The sequence below is a fragment of the Protomyctophum parallelum genome, assembly GCF_964188405.1.
Source record: "Protomyctophum parallelum genome assembly, chromosome: 8".
Lineage (NCBI taxonomy): Eukaryota > Metazoa > Chordata > Actinopteri > Myctophiformes > Myctophidae > Protomyctophum > Protomyctophum parallelum.
In genome coordinates, this window is record NC_139703.1 from 42,747,337 (window position 1) to 42,767,698 (window position 20,362).

The following is a 20,362-nucleotide window of genomic DNA, read 5'->3' on the forward strand; positions in this document are numbered from 1 at the left end:
TATATTACTCCTCCAGATTCTGTCCGAAATCCCACAAATCGTTACACAGTATCTCTATAGTCATGTGCCCCCTCCCGACAACAGCGCTGCGTTATCTCATGCAGATCGGCTACTTTAGCCGTTTGTGAGGACACACACACAGGGTCGTGCGCTATTACGTGGCAGAGCTGCAGAGAAAATTGTTATTATGAGGGTCGGCTTGCCACTTTTTGTTGCCCCCCTCGGCGTGTTGCCCTACTCGCAGTGTGTATTGTGCGTATACGTAGCGATGGCGCTTTGGGTTAACTCTATTGGAAAAATCTACAAAAAGACTTACATTCATAACTTGATATTTGAATATTTATTCAAACTAATTACTTGTGATTCTGAAAGTGACATCACTCATTTTCTTCAATTTACAACATCAAAACAAAACAATGAAGAGGTGAAAACCACCAATTCCACATTTTAAACAAAGCGCAATACAATATAAAGACATGTAGATTAACATTTCATTATTGAGGTGTAGGCTAGCATCATCCACCCATAAAAGTCTTCAATTCTCCAGTTGCTGGAGTCTTTTGGAGTGGCGAAAGTCTTTCAGTCAGTGTTTTACTCAAAACACTTAAATTGACTAAATTGACAATCAAGACATTGCTTTCCCTTTACCAAGGCAAAAAACAGGGTCCTCTTCTGCCCATTGCGTCAAATGAGATGACTTGACAAGCTGACATGTAATTTGTGAAGCCAAAAAAACGAAAGTAAAAGTCTGTCTCAAAAGATGAACCATCATTCATACTACCTCCCATGGTATGAAGTATTGAGTTGAAGACTGGTCTGTTTTGGGCGTGAGCATAATATATCATGTACACCAGACATCAGTGGTGGCAGCTTGTTGAGTAACCCCTGGAGGCTTACACTTTTCTGCTATTCGCAGGCTAATTTGCCATCAAAACTTGAGAGTGCAATTGCAAAGGCCTGTACAGCACACATCGGATAGCTGTAATCCAGTGTGAAAATATCATCAGCTATTCGTCCAAACTGCATCACAATATAGTCCACTGTAGGGAGAAAAGATGTGATAATTTCAGTGAATGTCAACAAATGTATATAGATATATATTCATACATACATAACAGACAACAGACCAAACACAGAAACAGACTAATGAATGATAGATCAATACTATAGTGTGCATAAATGATCATTCATAAAATCTTTTAGATTTTCAAAAATACTATTGTAATCACCAAGAGTAGCAGGTCATGCCAGATTAAAACCCATTGGTTGGTTGTGATATTTAATGTACTCACAGTCTTTACTATGGACTATCTGGAAGTTCTTGATGGAGGCTTGAGTGACTCTGCCATTGAAATTCAGCACATGAGACGATGATTCCTCATTCCACACGGGGGTCTTGTTATGAAGTTCAATTAGATTTTCCATTCTTCTGGCCTGGTGCCTGTACAACAAACCATCAATGTCCTGGAGAAAGGAATGAGCCACATTAACTTACTTACTTTCTTTCTTTCTTTCTTTCTTGACGTTGAACCTAATGTGATGTTTATTGTTCATTCAGATTCGTATTAGCTTACTCACTAGCTTACTTACTCCACTCACAGTTAACAGTCTTTGTATTGAGTTGTGCTTGAAATGTACTGTAATTCTGCAAACTGTTAATAAATATTTAAATCAATCAATCAATCAATCAATCAAAAACTCTTCCTGGGATCTACAACATAAAAACAACAATCTTTGTGTAAACATCCATAACACAAGTATACTTCCGTATATATTGCGTATAGACCAGGGGGGGCAGTCAGACAGATATTTTGTGAAGCCTGAAACTCCTGAAAGTTCATATAATGGCCTGTTGTGGTGCTGTCACTGGACCCAAAAAAACCCATAGCCCCATAGAAGTCCATGTATTTGGGCCCAACTTCACCTAGACTGTATTACCTTAATAAACATGGTCATGAATACTTTCTGCTTCCAGTCACTAGTTTAAAGTCTCATTTCTAATGTCATAATATTCTTTTTGGAAAATTATGGTCCCATTTATAAAATAAATGACCATAAAGTCGCGTATGTTCTGAGGGGCGTGGCTACCGTTACAGTCTATGATCGGGAGTCTCCACCCACTCGAGTCAAAATAAAAACCAACGGAGAAGAAGGGGGGAAGTCCCGCCTCGTTGTCTGGGCAGCCAATGGCCAGCTGGGCCCAAACGGAGCCAGCCAATGGCCAGCTGGGCCCAAACGGATCTAGAAAGATGGCGACTTACAGTGCAGGGATAACAGGCTTCATTTTACGTCCATGTTAGACCCGGGGAACGCTTTGTCCATATTTTTTACAGTCTATGGTATAGACGCAGTATGCTTATGTTTCTGGATCAGATGAAGTATGCTTATGTTTCTGAATCAGATGCAGTATGCTTATGTTTCTGGATCAGATGGTAAATGGTAAATGGTGCATTTATATAGCGCCTTTATCCAAGGCGCTTTACATAGATTGTGCCTCAATTCACCCATTCACACACACAATCACACACCGATGGCAGCGGAAACCATGCAAGGCACCAACCAGCACATCAGGAGCAATTAGGGGTTCAGAGTCTTGCTCAAGGACACTTCGACACTAACTCTGGGGGAGCCCGGGTTCGAGCTGGCAACCTTGTGGTTACCATCCAGACACTCTACCCCTGAGCCACCGCCGCCCCAGATGCAGCATGCTTATGTTTCTGGATCAGACGCAGTATGCTTATGTTTCTAGATCAGATGCAGCATGCTTACGCTTTTCGGTCGTACAGCAACCCGCTCACTGTCCTTATCCATTCCTGGAATCAGGATCGTCATCCGTCTGGGCCCTTTAATTCCCAGCAGGTTGGTTTCCTGTTGTGAAATCAGGATTTATTTTAAGAACACATTTGGGGGAGTCAAATTTAGTAGTTATATTGGTGGTGTGTTAATTACTTACATAAATAATGCCAGCTAACTCCTGGCGAGCATTGGACATGTCTGGTAGAGCTCTGTCTGGATTCAGAGCATTGTCAAACACTGTGAATTTTGTTCCCATCAAATTTGACCTAGATATGAAAGAAAAATCATGAATGGATTAATGATACAATGTAGAATCTTTCTACAACTACAAGGGCATAATTAGTTTTAGCAATGGTCCACAAGATTCGCTACACCACCAAGATACCCATGTACCTGTCTAAATACTTCCACACCCACAACACCAGAGGGAGTTCAAACCATGTGCAACCCAGATTCGGCACAAACAAGGGACACTTCTCTCCTATTTCACTCCTATGCCACCAAAATGTGGAACGCCCTACCAACAGTTATTAAGACATGCAAATCCCTTGACTCCTTCAAAACCGCTCTCAAAGGGCACCTACGGACGGCTGCCATTCAAAACTGGCCCCCGTAAATTCTGAATCACCACCCCTTTTTACCCTACTATATCTTTACCTTTTTACCTCCTCCACTTCTGTTTTTGGCTAGAAGTGTATATTTGTACGTCTCTAAATGTTATGATGAATTGAAAATGGTGGACCCTCTTGTAAACAAGTGTAATACTTTATGGTGTCGTCCACTCACACTTGACTCGAACCCGCAACACGCTGTCAGGCTGGATAACCAGCCCGGTGCCCGGACCGGGCCCTAATAGTTTTATAATGAAAGCCAGCGACTGACACCTCGCTGCATGACAGGTGTGAGGGCGACAAAAAAAGTTGAGCTAGCTTCAACTTTATTCAGTGCTCCAGTGACGCAATGAAGCATCACGCAATAATATGTTTTTGTTTCACCACACTGCCCTTCTCCGTTCGGTAAGGAAGAATAACAAAATATTAAAAAAGTGTTGCACTAAGTGGGCGTTTTTCCTTGGCCTGTAGGGAGTGTGCATACAATGTTTTACGCAGATCGGTGCAGTTATTTGTAAAGACGCGACTCTGCCTGTTATAGCGCCACCATGAGGCTGATTTGAAAAACGTCAAGTGGCACGTCTTCCTCAGTCTAGTGGGAATCAGACACTGTGTTGATGATTTGCGGCATTTTGTACAAAACGTAACCTGACTCCGCCAGATTGCGGCAGTATTGAGTTCACAAGTTCCCTCCTCCTACCTGCATCTGGTCTCTCTCAAGCAGAAACGGTGAACGCGAAGCAGCAGGACAAAAATCTGATATCTCCATAATAATTTCGAGTTGTAGTCTTATTAGGTTGTGTTTACATTTGAGCTGTGGCACAGTTTCAATATGTCACCAGTATCACGTTGATCCCGCCTCTAGTGGCTGCATACGGCCGCATATCGCTCCGATCAGATTTAGTTCGGAGTGCATCGTCTCTGCCCGAGAAAGAGGAGGAGGAACTCACTGCTGCCACCAGCTGGCGGAGTCAGGTTATACAAAATGGGCCACTCCAGCAAACTTTGGAAGCCAATCTTAGCCAATCAGGGTGGAATATGAGAAATCAAACAAACCCATCTTGATCACATGACCACAGAGATCATGTGTACTGATTTGCATAATTTGGATACAATTACATATGTCGGCCTCCTGGTGGCGATATAAAGACCACATGTGAAAAATAACGGGCATAGGTTTTTCCTTAGCCTCTAGGAGGTTCTAGGGAGTGTGCATACAAGGTTTTACACAGATTGGTGCAGTTATAGGTAAAAACACGAATCGGCCAATTATAGCACCACCATGAGGCTGAGTTGAAACATTTCAAGTGGCATTTCTTCCTCAGCCTAGTGGGAATGTGCGTGCAAAATTTCACAGAAATCACAGAATGTGTTCATGATGTGCAGCGTTTTGTTCGAAACAGAGCACCCTGCGATCTTTGGGGGCCAATCTTAGCCAATCAGGATAGAGTATGAAATATCTGAAAGACACGTTTCGTGTAATGGCTATAGAGAGACTGTGTACCAATTTACATGATGTTTGGACAAAATCTCTAGGTGTACTGTGAAAAAAAGGGTTTTGCAAAAAGTGGCCTCCTGGTGGCACTATAACAGGCCAATGTGGAACATTTGAGGCAGAGGTTCAGCTCTGGCATCCAGGGAGTGTGTATGCAGAGTGTGGCTGCGATCAAGCCAATGGTGCCAGAGATTAGCTGTCCACAGACAGACGGACGGACAGACAGACACACGGACGGACAGAGTGCAAAACTGAAAACATATTCTATTATTTTGTTGCTTTTCTGCCTTTATTGATAGTATCAAGTGAAGATGGACAGGAAAGAGAGAAGGGGAGAGACATGCAGCAAAGGTCGTCATGAACGGGACTCGAACATGTGACACGCTGTCAGGCCAAAGTCTATATGTGGCATGCACAGCAGGCGCCCCATGGTGGACACTTACACAGTGTGGCTAATAAAGCAGAAACATAGCTGGCCATTCTTGTTCGTTTTGTAGCTTTTGTTGCTGCTAGTGTGAATGGAGCATGAGAACCAACAGGTAATTGGAGTGCTAAGACAAACAAGTGTGTGCTACGAAGTAACAATTAACAAGCATGTAGCAAGTAGACAACAAGCCTAGCATCTATCTAAATAACATCCTTAGCATCTGTGTACAACAAGTAAACAACCGTGGGTCCGACCGACTCGACACCGGGCATTGCATTCCCTGTGGGGGTGTGAAACGCGTGTGTCGGTGGGGCGAACGGATTACAGACGTACAGACCTACACACAGAGACTTGGGGCATTTATAGAACAGATTTACAGTGAACACTGTACAGGCCTACCTTAACTTTCCGACAAAGTTTTCTCCACCTCTTGACAAATCTGTGGCATCAATGGAGATGAGGTAATTGGAAGTGGCACTTTTCTTTCGCTTTCTTCCAGCCAACAGGAATGTCTATAAAAACATAAATGTAGCTGATATTGTAACATAGGATAAATAAAGTTTATGTACTTCTTATGGAATATCAATTAGAAAGAGTAAATCATTAATGATTGCTCTCAATGCCCACAAAGAACACTGACCTTTTTCTCATTATCAAGATGAAGGTAGTATGTAGGATACATACTCTTGTCCATGCCCCTTTGGTCACGAGTCACTCTGCATTTCACTGTAACGCCCTGCGGGGAAGGTTGCATGACAAACTCCTCTAGGTTGTCAAACTCAATCTCAGGTGATGGAGCTCTTTCCTGGATGCAAGAAGAAACACATGGGCATCAATATGGATGTCTTGATTCAAGGTGGCACTGTGTTTACATAACGCTAAAATCCAGTGGTGGAAAGTAACGTAAGTATTTATTTACTAAATTATTGTACTTAAGTACAATTTATTTTACACCATTACATCTCACAGGTAAATATTGTACTTTTTACTCAAATATTTGAAAATACTAGTTACAAGTTACTTTGTTGAATTAGATTATTATTATTACAAAATATATATTAACCACTTACTTAGCCCTACTTTACATTTGTATATTCAAAAATAGTTCACAGCTTGTAGATCTGCTATTTTTTTAAACGTTTTTTAACTTTAATTTAAAAAAACATTTGTACCTTTATTTTTGTACTGTAAATGATAAATACATGTTGAATAGTTTTGTACTTTAACGTGAGCTAAATTTAGAATGCAGTTTTGCATGCACAATTACTTGTAACAGATTATATCTACATTGTCGCTTTTAGTAACAAATCAGAGTACTTTTTCCACTACTGCCAAAATCACATCACTCACAAGGAAAGATACCTTTTTCTTTTTCCCTTTACCCTTCTTCTTTTTGGATTTGCTATCTTTTTCTGAGTCAGAGTCATCACTGTCTTCTGCTTTTCCTGAGACAGACAATAACATGTACATCAGATGTGTCTTTGACTCAAAACTCAGACAAAAAGCCTCACATGTGGTGGTCCCAAGAAGCCTTATAGCGGGGCTAAAAAGAAACTCATAGCATTCAGCACATATACACCAAAAGTGTTGTTTTCGTGCAAATAGCGGTAATTCACCTGAAAATAGTATAGTGTATCATGAACACATCCACACAGACTGTGAATATTACGCTGTGATAAAACCATGCAATTATTATGCAGAACGAGGTTCATCATGAATCAAAGCATCAACCTGTATCTGTTGCAGACGCATTTTTTTAATTGTTTAATCGTCACGGTCCATGTGTAAAGACCTTAAACTTAAAGGGATATTTCACTATCAAATATGCTTGGGGTCATTTTAGCAAGGGTTTCAACAGATTGAAAGTGGAAAAAACTTCACTGACCTTTCTTCTTAGTCTTCTTGTCTTTGTCTTTGTCTTTGTCTTTGTCTTTGTCTTTGTCTTTGTCCTTGTCCTTGTCCTTGTCCTTGTCTTTGTTTTTGTCTCCTGCCGCTTGGAACATGGACACCGGGCTTGAAGTGGATTTCTTTTTTGACTTGCTTGACTTGGTCTCCTCTTCACTGTCCTCGCTGTCTGGCTTGGCAGCTGCACGGGGATGTTAAAACATTTTGTAACAATTTTGAAAGATCTGTTTCTTATTTGCTTTGATGTACTTAAGCCTCGTCTTTCACTGATGATAGAAAGGCATTTCAGACCAAAGGCAGTTTTAATGTATAGTAGTCCATAACAGTAGTTTTTATATTTATTGCTATAAAAGACCACTTCACAGTGTTGGTGAGCAATTCTTCAGAGTTTTCTGCGTATGTCATTGTAGCATCTTAGAACTTTGTCACGATTGCTAAGAATTAGTCAAGTTCATCCATTCTCTGGCTTGACGATACACATCAAGAACAAGATATGATTAAGGCAGAAACAAATAGTCATGTATTTTGTTATAATTCTTTATATTAACTTCAACATTTATTCACCTTTCTTCTTGCTTTTTGAGTCTTTATCTCCATTTATCTGGAACATAGAAGCTGGTTCCTTCTTCTTCTCCTTCTCCTTGGACTTGGATTTCTTTTCTTTTCCTTCTAAATCTTTATCTTCTGAAAGAAGTGAAATGAAAAGGAAAATAATCTTTTGTTGAATTACGGATCATAGTGTGTGTAGGATGATATGACATACATCAAACATTTTATTGTTATTTTTTATTAAGATTGACGAGACCAGGAATCTGAACGCACAGTGGTAGAAAGACAAAGGCAATACTGGTATCCGGTTATAACCGAACCAGGGACATTGTAATTCATTGGTTGCGCTGTAATGAACATTTCTGATTGAGTTTTACATTGAGTTTCAGACAAATGTCATTATCTGCTGTGCTCCAATTAACAATTTAGTTATTTTGGTGATCATATTGGTATTTGTTTTATTATTCTTTTGGCAGCAAGTACAACAAACTGACAAATGTGCTGCCATTTACACAGAACAGAAGATTGTAATACATGCCACAAAAATAAGCCTAACCAATGCCTGATTAGATTATTTCTCATTTGTGAGATATAAAAACAAGTTGTTAATTGTTTACCCAGCAGGGAAACAACTTGTGTACCATCACTGTTGCTGAGCTAATGTTTCCATTCACTCACTATTGACTATTACACAATGAAACCATCTAATCCTCTTACCAACATAAGTCTGGTCTCACGCACGTTAATGCACACACACACACACACACACACACACACACACACACACACACACACACACACACACACACACACACACACACACACACACACACACACACACACACACACACACACACACACACACACACACACACACACACACACACACACACACACACACACACACACACACACACACACACACACACACCACCTCAGAGTAATTCTATTGCAACTGCCCTACCTTTAGACTTAGATTTCTTCTCCTTGGTGGAAGTGGTAGATAGAGAACTGTCCTTTGAAGTCTTCTTCTTAGCTTTCTTCTTGAGCGCGGCCTCTTCGTCATCGTCGTCTTCAGTGTCTGAATCTGCAAAAATGCAAAACGATCATACCAAATCATACGCTGAAAAACCTTCATCGGTTCCTTGCCACATTACACCAGTGGTTCTCAAAGTGGGGTTTGTGAGGGGTTTCCAAATGGACTCTCACAGGCCCGTAACTCTGAGAGAGAGAGTACAAATTGTCCACTTGGTTCCATTTGTACACTCTCACAGTTATGGGGGGGGGGGGTATTTGTAATTAAAACATTTGAGAACCATTGACACATTAGTCCAGTTAACAGTGTGTTGATGGCTTACCTTTCTTCTTCTTTGGTGCACTTTTGGTTTTCTTCTTTGGCTCTTTCTCCGCATCTTCTTTGTCCTTGTCTGGTTTCTTTTTCTTCACCTTCTTCCCATCTTTTATCATTTTGGAGAGAGGGACCGTAATGTGATGTGAATAAACAGCATTGTGGACATAAACCTCTTAAAGAAAGTCTTCAAAGGAAACCCTTGCATTATCGGAGATGTGATCTTACTTTGAATGGCAGACGTCTCCTCCCCTGACCCGTCTTCATTTTTCTTGCTCTTTGTTTTCTTGGGTTTGGCTTCAGTTCCATTGGTCTTGGCTTCTGCCGTGCCATTGGCCTCCTCCTTTTTCTTTTTGGGTTTCTGTCAATTTGCTGAGAAAATCAGAAACAGACCATGGATGAGACTTTTGGGAGATGGAAAGTACAGGGCACAGAATATGACAAATAAAAAGAGATTGAGAAAGACAGGCAAGTGTACTGTATGTAGCTTTAATAGTAAGATATCAGTATGCATTTACTATATGTCAGTGCCACTGAGATGTTGGGAGCAATATGTTTTATAATTACCGTACTCACCATCACAAATTCACAGAAATGTAAGCAAGGGAAATGACGGAGGAAAAAAGTATTTAATACGACAGCAGTCAAATAAAAAACATTTTCTATCCTTACTGTGTGCATTTATTTGGCAATTTTACAACATACATTGCATTCACCCATTTACACACCAATGGTAGAGGCAACAGAGCAATGCACAAGCTTGCTGGGAGCAGTTAGGGGTTCAGCGTCTTGCTCAAGGACACTTATGACACAATGTCAGGAGGAGTTGGGTTTGAACCAGGGACCATCTGCTTCCCAGGTCCCTGTGGCCACCATATCGTATACGGTTTACAGATCCGGGGACCGGGGTGTGGATCAATGGTGTTGATTTTTAATAATTCAAATCTGAATCATATACTGAACATCAAGACAACTGAATTAAATCATCATCAGGTGGTTAAAGTGACACTATGGGGTGAAGTTCTGCCCTCAATTTTAGAGCATCATAAAAACCTATTGTTAATGGAACACTAGCCTCGGAAACCCAGACGTTTTTATTTCCAGGGAGAAAAAAATAAGTCTGGGACCGAGTCCACTTCAATTCGGCATAGAGTAGCGCAAACGTCGATCACTCTCTGCTGATTTCTGATCGTCTGCACCTTTGTTAAATTGACGCACACACACACACACACACACACACACACACACACACACACACACACACACACACACACACACTCCTATCTCTCTCTGTCGCTCTAATTAATTAGTCTCATGTCTCGCTGCTGTGTCTAGATTCTATCCTGCCGGGAGCTGCCTATGCCATAGAAAGCATAGGTGGACCCCAGGCTAATGGAACACTAACTCAAATAATACAAATCTCCAACACTTGTCCAATCTGCATCACATGTATAAGAATCTATTATGGTATATATTATGTGACATCTTGGCATGATTTGTCTTACACGCTTCTAAATAGAAGGACATAAGACAGAGAGAGCATGACTCATTTATCAATTTGTTCCTCAAATAACAAACAAATGCTTTTGTCCAGATCAGGTACACGGTGTATACACGTGCATGTAGAATGGCTTTTGCCCTGTCACACTGCCCTAAGAAGTGTGTTTTTATTTGAGACTATCTCCTAAATCAGTTTTCTGTACATTTATTTTAGGGTTGCTAGCTTACAGCAAATCACGTCATATGGCAGCCAAGTCTATGTTTGTTTACAGCAGTTAAACAAACATTACCAGTCACCCCTCTCATCACTCGAGTGTGATTCTTTTCTTTCCTCGAGATTAATTAATGTAACTTGTACGTTTTCCTTTCTTGAAAAGATCCCCTCGCGCTCAGCAAGTCACTCAAAACATAAATTAAATGTTTTAGCAGAATAAAATAAAATGTGTGCTCACTGCTTCCCCATGCACAACCAATCTCTCTCATACAGTGACACGCTGCCATGATTTCAAGTCAGGAAGAAGGAGGTGCCTGTGATTGTGACATGGTAGTTAATCCTATTAGATGCAGATCTGCCATAGATGCAGGGCAGGCCTATTTCTGTCTTCACCTCACTCAATCCTCCACAGTTGCAATTCTTTATGATTTTTGTCATATCATCTCTATATATTTTTCCTCTAAGCCAGTGGTTCTCAAACAGTTTCATTTCAAGACACCAAGATTGGTATAGGCCACAGTGCCCCAAGGGTCCATTTGGACTCTAATTATCCAGCGGTCAGCTACAACTTGCCCAACACTGGTTTTAATTATTAAGTTTTTTTCCAATAAGAATTGAGGCTCGAATACCTGCACGTATAGTGGAGTAAGCAATAGGTCTATTGAAGTTAATTGATAGGCCTATTAGCTATGATGCATTGTTATCTGCAGTGTTGGGCAAGCTAAGCTACATGTAGCTGACCCAACACTGCAAAACAGTTAATCATAGCTAATAGGCCTATTAATTAACTTTAATAGACCTATTGCTTACTCCACTATACGTGCAGGTATTCGAGCCTCAATTCATACTGGAAAAAAAACATAAAATAAAGAATTAAAACCAGTGTTGGGCAAGTTAAGCTACATGTAGACCCAACACTGCCTGCGGGTTCCTGGACCCCACTTTTTCATCTGGAATGAAGAGCACCAAAGTCTGACATCACTGCCACTAGAGGGCGCTATCCCCCCTGGGTCACAGCGTTATATTTTGTATTGGAATTCCGATAGGCAAATCTTATATCGCGTCATATAAGAACTGTGTTCCAGAAATAAACAAACCACCCCAGCGATTTTACTTATACGAAGGATCAACAACTGACGGTGAAAAAGTAGCCTACTAATGTATCCATTCTTTTTTCCTCCTCCAAACACAGACGTTATCAAATTAACTCAATGTCACCAGTAAGACGCCTGAGGGCGAGAAGCCTGGGTGACAGCAGACTGCTGGGCGAGCGCTGGCGCTTTGGAATGGGGGGTCAGATCAACATATCCACCTGGGTGACAGCAGACTGCTGGGCGAGCACTGGCGCTTTGGAATGGGGGGTCAGATCAACATATCCGCCTGGGTGACAGCAGACTGCTGGGCGAGCACTGGCGCTTTGGAATGGGGGTTTAGATCAACATATGGAATGAATTCTGTATTGGCCATATACAGTATGGAGCGTGTCTTGAGTGTACAGGGTTTGATGAGGTCAGATCAACATATGGAATGGCAGAACAGGTCAGCTCCATACATGGAGATCTAATGGTGGCAGCGGGGGCAGTGTCTTGAGTGTACAGGGTTTGATGAGGGCCCAGGTAGGACCAGGCTTGAATTTTCGGGTATGTTGAGAACTCTAGTTTTCGCCGGCTGCCGGGCGCAGCTGCACTAATAACTTTCTGGCAGGCCAATCTAGAGTTTAAATGGAGACGTATCAGTAAAAAGGGAAACATCAAAGAGGAAGGATGGATGGGGAAGGATCAACATATGGAATGTCAGAACAGGCCAGCTCCATATATGGAGATCTAAAGTTTTGAGGTGAGATGTAGAGTTGCTGGCCAATATTGATTGGCCAGCCCCCACGCAATTCATTACGATGGAAGTTGCTCAGTGGCGTTTTGAAGCACCTGGAAGACTGCCGGAAGTACAATTATAACTCAATGGCTCGAGTGAGCGGAAGTTGGGGTTGACGCACGTCACGCACGTCACGCACATGACGTCACTGAACGTCCGTCCACCTCCATGAACGTGCTGCAGTTCCACTTTTCGCCAGTAGGTAGTGGCAGCTTCAACGTTGGAAAGCCTTACTGGGGGTTTGGTGGTCGCAATAAACAACACAGGGTCACATACCTGACACAATTGCCAGGGTGGTTTGTTTATTTTTGGAACACAGTTCTTACACTGACACAATCTAAGATTTGACAATGGGAATCCCAATACAAAACATCACTCTGTGAGGAGTGACATCAGGACTTCAGTTGTCCATTGCATTGTCTAATATAGTGTAATCAATTACTTCCTTTTTTATTTCTATATACACTGTATATATTTTGCAATTGTAATTGATCTTTCATGACAAGAATGTATTTTTGCATTTCCAGTATACCATAAGTGTTTAAGTGATTGGATTGCATGCTGTCTTCAATCTCTCTGGGGGCAACCACATGGCGGATAAGCTCTATCCGAGTGAGATCCGGATTGCCATCAAGATGCATGCAAATGCCAGATGTGTCAATGCTACAGCAAACTGCTACTACTGATTCTACTTCTGAGGCCTTTCCAAAATATTATACCTGCTGGGATACTATCCCACCTTGGCATTCAGACACATTTGTGTAGTGTCACATACTTCACGTCAGGGTAAGAAATCATATTCTACTTACAGTAATTGGGCATCCAATATGTTCCTGAGCAGATGATTACACATCTTAACTTTTACGCACGCACGCACGCACGCACGCACGCACGCACGCACGCACGCACGCACGCACGCACACACGCACACACGCACACACACACACACACACACACACACACACACACACACACACACACACACACACACACACACACACACACACACACCTCCCTCCCTCCCTCCCTCCCTCCTTTTTGTACATGTTCATCAAAGATGTCATCACTACACACGTACTGAAAAAATAAATCTAACCCTTGAGAACCAACCGCACTCCAAAGTCTCTTGAGAAAACCACAAAAGTGCAACCCCACCCATTTACCTTCTCTCCAGACATGGCGCAGTCTCCGAGCAAACTCCAGCAAATTATGTGCTTCTTGTTCAGAAGTTATATATTTTTTTCTTTTTTAAAGCAGGCCGCTCACTGGAGGTAATGAGAGAGTGAGACAGCCCTGTACTCAGTGTGTCTTCATCAGCAGAAAGTTGTTAATAGGATTTATGTGTCAAGCCATCTGCTCTCCAGATACACGTCAACAAGAGGAACCAATAAGAGCTCAGGAAAGAAGGAGATCGAGGCCTTGTTGATTTGGATGGAAACAAGGAGATGCCACTATATCCCCAAGTTGGAAAAAGCCCAGAGAATATGGCAATCTTAAGGAGCTCAGGTTACTTAACACCGAGTGGTAAATGCTTTGCATTTGTGATCCAGTTTCAATTGTGTCCAAAGCAAGGACATTTTGCAAATGATATTTTTAAGTAAATGAAAAATATAAATAAATACATTCTCCTGCTTGTACCCGAATGAGTAAGTGACAAATGATTGATTATATGTAAGCAAACAAACAAAAATTAATAAATACCCGCTTCTGTTGTTGCTCTGAAGAATCATCACCCTCTTGAAACCTAGGGCAGAAATGTCATATATAGCAGTTTAATAAAATAAGAAATAACACAATATTATATAATACAAACACAAATTGGCAATTTCTTTTATCAAATTGTATGACTGCAAGGTTTTTATTCTGCATAGAAAGGATTGCTCTGTTGCTTTGAGAAATGTCCTGTTTAATTAAAGAAGAGTTCATCCTCAAACCATGAATCCAAATAGTCTAGTAATTCAACTTCTACAGATAAGATATACATAGAAATTATACAGTAGGCAGGAGAAGCCGACAATGGCCATAAACCATTTGTGACAACCAGTAGTAATTTGGAAAGGCCTTCATCCACCCCTTCCCAAAGCTGCATCATTTAGCCTCTGTGGCCCAAAGTGTTATTCTGACATTAACAGGTCACACGGGGTGTGGGAACTGGGCCACAGTAATGGCAAATTCATACATACAGTATTTAGTATAAATTAGGCTTGTATGCCTCACAGCCGAGATTCAAGCTTTCCCCTGGCACTCATGGGTTTAATGCCACTTGGCTAGCCCCAATGGAAACTGGGTGTGGTATGTTATTAATAGCCGTTGAGAAAAGTGTGCCGAGTCAAGTAGGACCGTAGGGAAATGGAAAGGCACGATGCTCAAATAATGTTTTCCTAAACTCCGTCAGCTCTAAAGGACTGCAGGTGAGCAACTCAAGTTTGAGGTTAAGCAGTGATACTGATATTGTATAACTTGCATACGGTACACTCAAGATTCAAAGTATCATCAGTTAGTATAATTTTCATCACAGCAACCCTCCTTCTATTGTTATGTGTTTTAAGATTATGGTCAATTATGTCTAATTTATCCAGGACAATGATAAGTGAGGACAGAGACGTGATAATTAAATGGTCTGCATTTCTACAGCGCTTTTTTAATGTGAGTTACTTTCACCCATTCGCAAACACAGATGATCTTTAGGCAAACATGCTGCTCATCGGGAGCAGTTAGGGGTTTGGTTGGTGTCTTAAGGCCTATGCATACTCCAGTTTCCGGTGATGAGGTGACCACTATTCACCTAAAACTGGAGTAGGCCTATGCATATTAACTCAAAGAAGCCAAGAGGCACTGGGTATTGAACAGGGAACATTCTGGTTCCCAGGCTGGCACTGCACCTCCTGAGCCACTGCCGCCCCATGCTGCCAATATACTGTAGGTCCCAGTAGCCAATTGAATTGAGTGCATTGCGGTTATGCAGCCGTTTGTCTTGGGCATGTTGTTCAATATGTTCTGTAGATCATGGGCATACTGTACCTGTCATCAGTCCAGACCTCTTTCAGAGTGTTCTTTTGGAGAGGCATGATGGCATGTTGGACAGTTGTAGGAAAGGTCCGGATCCAAGTTTTGCTCTGAATGAATGAGGAAAAGTATAATAAGCAATTCAATGAATTCAATTGAACTGATTAAAACATGATTACTAACAGTAAAATCCTAATTGCCCTAATCCTAATAAGTGTAATAACACAAATAGCCGACATGAACAGACATATACACAGTAGACACACTATATGACTACTTACTACACGCACGCACGCAAACCTCAGTAATGTGTGCACTACCTTATTCTGTGAGCAGGTAGTTGTCTTGCAGATGGCAGTGCGGTCTCAGCTCTCCGGCCATCTAGTTTGTGAATGTCCACAACAGTCCGTCCATATCCTGTGTAGACAGGGGTCACATGATCAGACTCCTAAGAGGATTTGTAACAAACCGACGGGTCACCCCCATCCACTACTACCCTCTCCACACACCCTGACCCTACAATTCGGATTACCCTAATCAGCAACACACCATCTGGGAGCATTTTCTAGGGGTTTTCATCAAAAATGTCTGCGTGTGTGTGTGTGTGTGTGTGTGTGTGTTACAGTGTGTGTGTGTGTCTGTGTATGTGTGTGTGTGTGTGTGTGTGTGTGTGTGTGTGTGTGTGTGTGTGTGTGTGTGTGTGTGTGTGTGTGTGTGCGCGCACGTGTGTGTGCGTGTGCGTGTGATGGAGGGGGGGGGGGGGGAATTACAGAACATGTAACTTTTCTGGGTAAATGCATCAACTCTCCTATAAAGATATACTCTTGCTGTGATTGTTACAAAAAGCAAAGGCTACAATCAGTCTTTGATTTAATCAATGTCTCCCTCTCCTGACAGCAAGATGTAATTGCATTAATGTCTGATCTAGCTGAGTAGAGAGTCTCAGGAACATTACATAACATTAGTCTCTACTAGAGACTAATGTTATGTAATGTTCCCCCTAAACCCTCAAGCCCTGAACCCTCACAGACCTAAGTGACATCACCTGGAGTGCTGCAAGGGCTCCAAAGGGTACAAAAAGAATGGTACAGCACTTCAAGTAATTAAAAAAAAAACTCTTAAGGCCTATTCTCCAGTTTTAGGTGATAAGGTGACTCAAGCCCTCATCTTTACATGAACATAAGTCAGTGAGCCTTTAAGGGGGGATATGCAAACTATAGTCCAGAGTCTGTCCTGAGATTGCATAGTTGGGTGTTCGAGCCCCCATACTAAAGAGTAAAGACTATACAAATTGTATGCAATTAATAACTCTATGCTTGGTACCTCTGGCACCTCTCTCGCTCTCTGCTAAGTCCCTGCAGTATACTAGTGTCATCTCCATGGTGTGTACTTGTACAGTCAAGCTGCCTCACACTAACAGGATACGTATGGGCCACATGGCTCTGAAACTGTTGCCAAATCTACTTTCTAAACTACAACAAAGATGGCAGATACTGTCCAATCTGGTGTACCGCCTGCTTCACTTGACTTCACTTTACTGACATTATCAACTAGTCAGTGTCCTATGACTGAAGCAGGTAATGGCTATGGCCAGGCCACTAACTTCTCCCGATGAGAGTGGTACGGTACCGACACCTTGCATGGTTGCTTCTGTTTCTATGTGTGAATGGGTGAATGTAATGCACAATGTACAGCACACTGGATAAAGTCAATAATGCAGAGCATTTACCCAACACCACCCAGGGTTGAAATTTCTCAATGGAAATGTTTGGAGAAGACCAACTCAAACCATATTGCAGATGCACTACTGTGTTAGCATTACCATGCATATGGATTGGTTTAAAATGACATTTTATTCATTCAAAAAAGTCCCGGATTTTAGCTTTTAAAAATGTTTTAAGGGGCTAAAGTTCAATACAATTAAGTGTGACTCCTTCAGTCAAGCACAAGATGGTGCTGTATCTTTGGAGACCGCAAGCAATGCAATAATCAGCTAAGGCGCCAGGGGGCACAAGAGGAAGAAAAAAGCAATTCTTTTCAAAGGTTTTACATTTTGAAAATGAGGCACTTAACTTTAAGTATTGTTTTGAAAGCTGAAAAGTCATAGTCATGGTCATTGTGAAATGAAAAGGACAGTCATTACAGTATTGATCATAGAAGTGGATCTTTGTCTGTTCTCGGGTCTCGGAACAAAAGGAGAGGACATAAAGGAAATCACACACAGCTGAGATGGTAGGAAGCAGGAACAGTCATTTTGCTTTGTAGGTTTATGCAATAAGACCAGAGCTCTTTGTCTCTCCCCATGCACCGGTGTCCTGCGCCTCACAACGTCCAGCCTGTTGACAAGGGGAGTCTGGACTAATGGCTTTGCTGGCATTTCTGCAGCAAACGCTTGACAGCAACATGGCAGTTGGCAGGCAGCCTAAGGAGGGCCAATGACCTCAGGGGAGTCGAGGAGAGGCCATCAAAATCTTAAAGGGACAGCAACTGCAGTCCATATCTGACCACATCACTGCTTTTCTAACCCTATTTCACGTTGAAACCCGTGTGTTGTTAGAGGACGACGGTAAACAGCGAGAGGCAGCGAACGGCAGCCTCAGGGAGGCCATAAAACCAGTTCCGTACTACATCAACAACTGTAACAACAAACCTGGATGAAATGAAAACACATTCATCAAAGTTACGGCAAAAAATGAACCATTGAAAACAGTTGTCCAAATATGAAGTCATGTACATACAAGGTAGGGTTTAAGTGGCGGAGACACGAGTTTGATGGTGAAGGGAAAGGTGGTGATATTTTAGTTCATCTATCATGTGTTTAGTGCTGAAGCAGCAGGTTGGTGAGGACATGAACCCAACGTGGCACTGTAAAGCCTGGTGAATCATCAACACAGCGGGCCAGTATCTCAGGAAGGGCAAACAATGAAGACGAAACAGGAAAATCTGTTGAATGAATCCTTTTCCCAAAGGGGGGATCATACAAGAGACATGGTACATGTGTGTGTGTGTGTGTGTGTGTGTGTGTGTGTGTGTGTGTGTGTGTGTGTGTGTGTGTGCGCGTGTGCGTGTGCCTGCGGGTGTGTGTGTGTGGGGGTGTGTGTCTGTAATACACGGTTAAATGGATAGTTTTGGGAACTTCAAATATTCATTTGTGTATAATCTAATTCTTGCTCAAACTCACTGTCACAGGAGCTGCAGTGTCGGATTTCTATCACTCTCAGCCAAAGTTATGTCTTGATTTGCACACATGTGCTCTCCATCGGGCCATATGTCATCAGGGTTGTCTGCTTTTGCGAGGAGAAACGACACACATGTTGAAATGGAACAAAAGTTCCCCAAGCAGGCCCAATGAATACTGTGTCAAATCTAATAAGGGGCAAATTGAGAACATACTCTTCTCTCTCTCTCTCTCTCTCTCTCTCTCTCTCTCTCTCCCCCCCACCCTCTCTCACAAGACTCTCTGGTGTCTCCGCCTGCTTAATGAAATCTTCTCAACTAGAAAAAAAGGCAGATCATATTAAGACTGAACAATCCACAATACATATTGCCTTAGAGAGATCTTATTGTCCCATGAGAGTGAAAAAAGGAGAGGAAAGAGAAGGCGGATTCCGCTAATATGTACAGCATTTGGGGCGATGCCATTGTTGTGATTGCTGTCATGCAAGCAGGACCTGGCAGTAAATCAAGCTAGGGTCCCAGTGGAGAGGGTGTCCTCTGAAACTGGCGCCACATAGACCATTAAGGCCAATTGATTCCCTGTCAATACACAAACATAGAAACAGATGCAGACTTGTGGACAGATGAGTATGTGAGTGGTTTTGATATGCGTGTGCAAATTCGCGCACACACACACACACACACACACACACACACACACACACACACACACACACACACACAGGCATGCACGCACGCACAGGCACGCACAGTTGCGCGAGAGCACACACACACACAGTACGTAGTCATTAGGTGTCATTAGCGCTAAACACCATTTGGGTTAGGGTTGAGAGAACTGTATGGTTTTGAAATGATCTAGCAATCTAGACACTTTTCAGTTCTTCTCAGTCATTTATTTTGTGGTACTAGAGACACACTTACTATAGAAGAGAAAGAGGGCATTACTGTGAATGTTCAATAAGATGCCTAACATACAGCACAGTAGCAGCCGTCAATTCACAATCTACTGATGATTATTTGATGACGGCGTCGTTCAGCAAACCCTCCAAAATAGTCATTCTTGCAAATCTCGTCTGCATGGCAAGCTGTACAACAGCAGCTGCTTTTGCTGTCATCTCTTCATCTCTCTGCAAACCTTGTCCGAGTCCCTCCTCATTCCACAGATACTGTACGTAGCTGCATGAATGGTCAAAGTGTTTCTGTAATCCACATAACTGCACACAGTTAACTGGACTATACCGATTGGGGTTCTGTGAGGGGAAAAAGCCTGGTCTGTCTCCCTGCCAGAACCTAGCGGATACTGAGGTTCTTAGCTGTGGTCTCAACCTGACAGTGGTGGGAAAAGTACTCAATTGTTTTACTTAAGTAAAAGTATCAATACTGCAATGTAGAAATACTCCGTTACAAGTGAAAAGGCCGTAATTCAAAATGTACTTACATTTAAGTACAATGCAGAATGTTC

The 20,362-nt window shown here is 42.0% G+C and overlaps 1 protein-coding gene across 1 annotated transcript; it reads right to left on the bottom strand.

The window, feature by feature from the left end:
• Window positions 1-499: 499 nt before the first annotated feature.
• Window positions 500-8,863, bottom strand: LOC310863132 (tubby-related protein 1-like). The gene is made up of 10 exons (XM_083771284.1): window positions 8,748-8,863; window positions 7,799-7,918; window positions 7,215-7,415; window positions 6,692-6,774; window positions 5,970-6,134; window positions 5,729-5,841; window positions 2,954-3,062; window positions 2,770-2,868; window positions 1,293-1,464; window positions 500-1,040 (listed from the first exon to the last, which is right to left on the bottom strand). The coding sequence occupies exons 2-10, from the start codon at window positions 7,842-7,844 to the stop codon at window positions 907-909; spliced, it is 1,122 nt and encodes a 373-aa protein (XP_083627410.1). The 5' UTR covers window positions 7,845-7,918; window positions 8,748-8,863; the 3' UTR covers window positions 500-906.
• Between the last annotated feature and the right edge of the window lie 11,499 nt (window positions 8,864-20,362).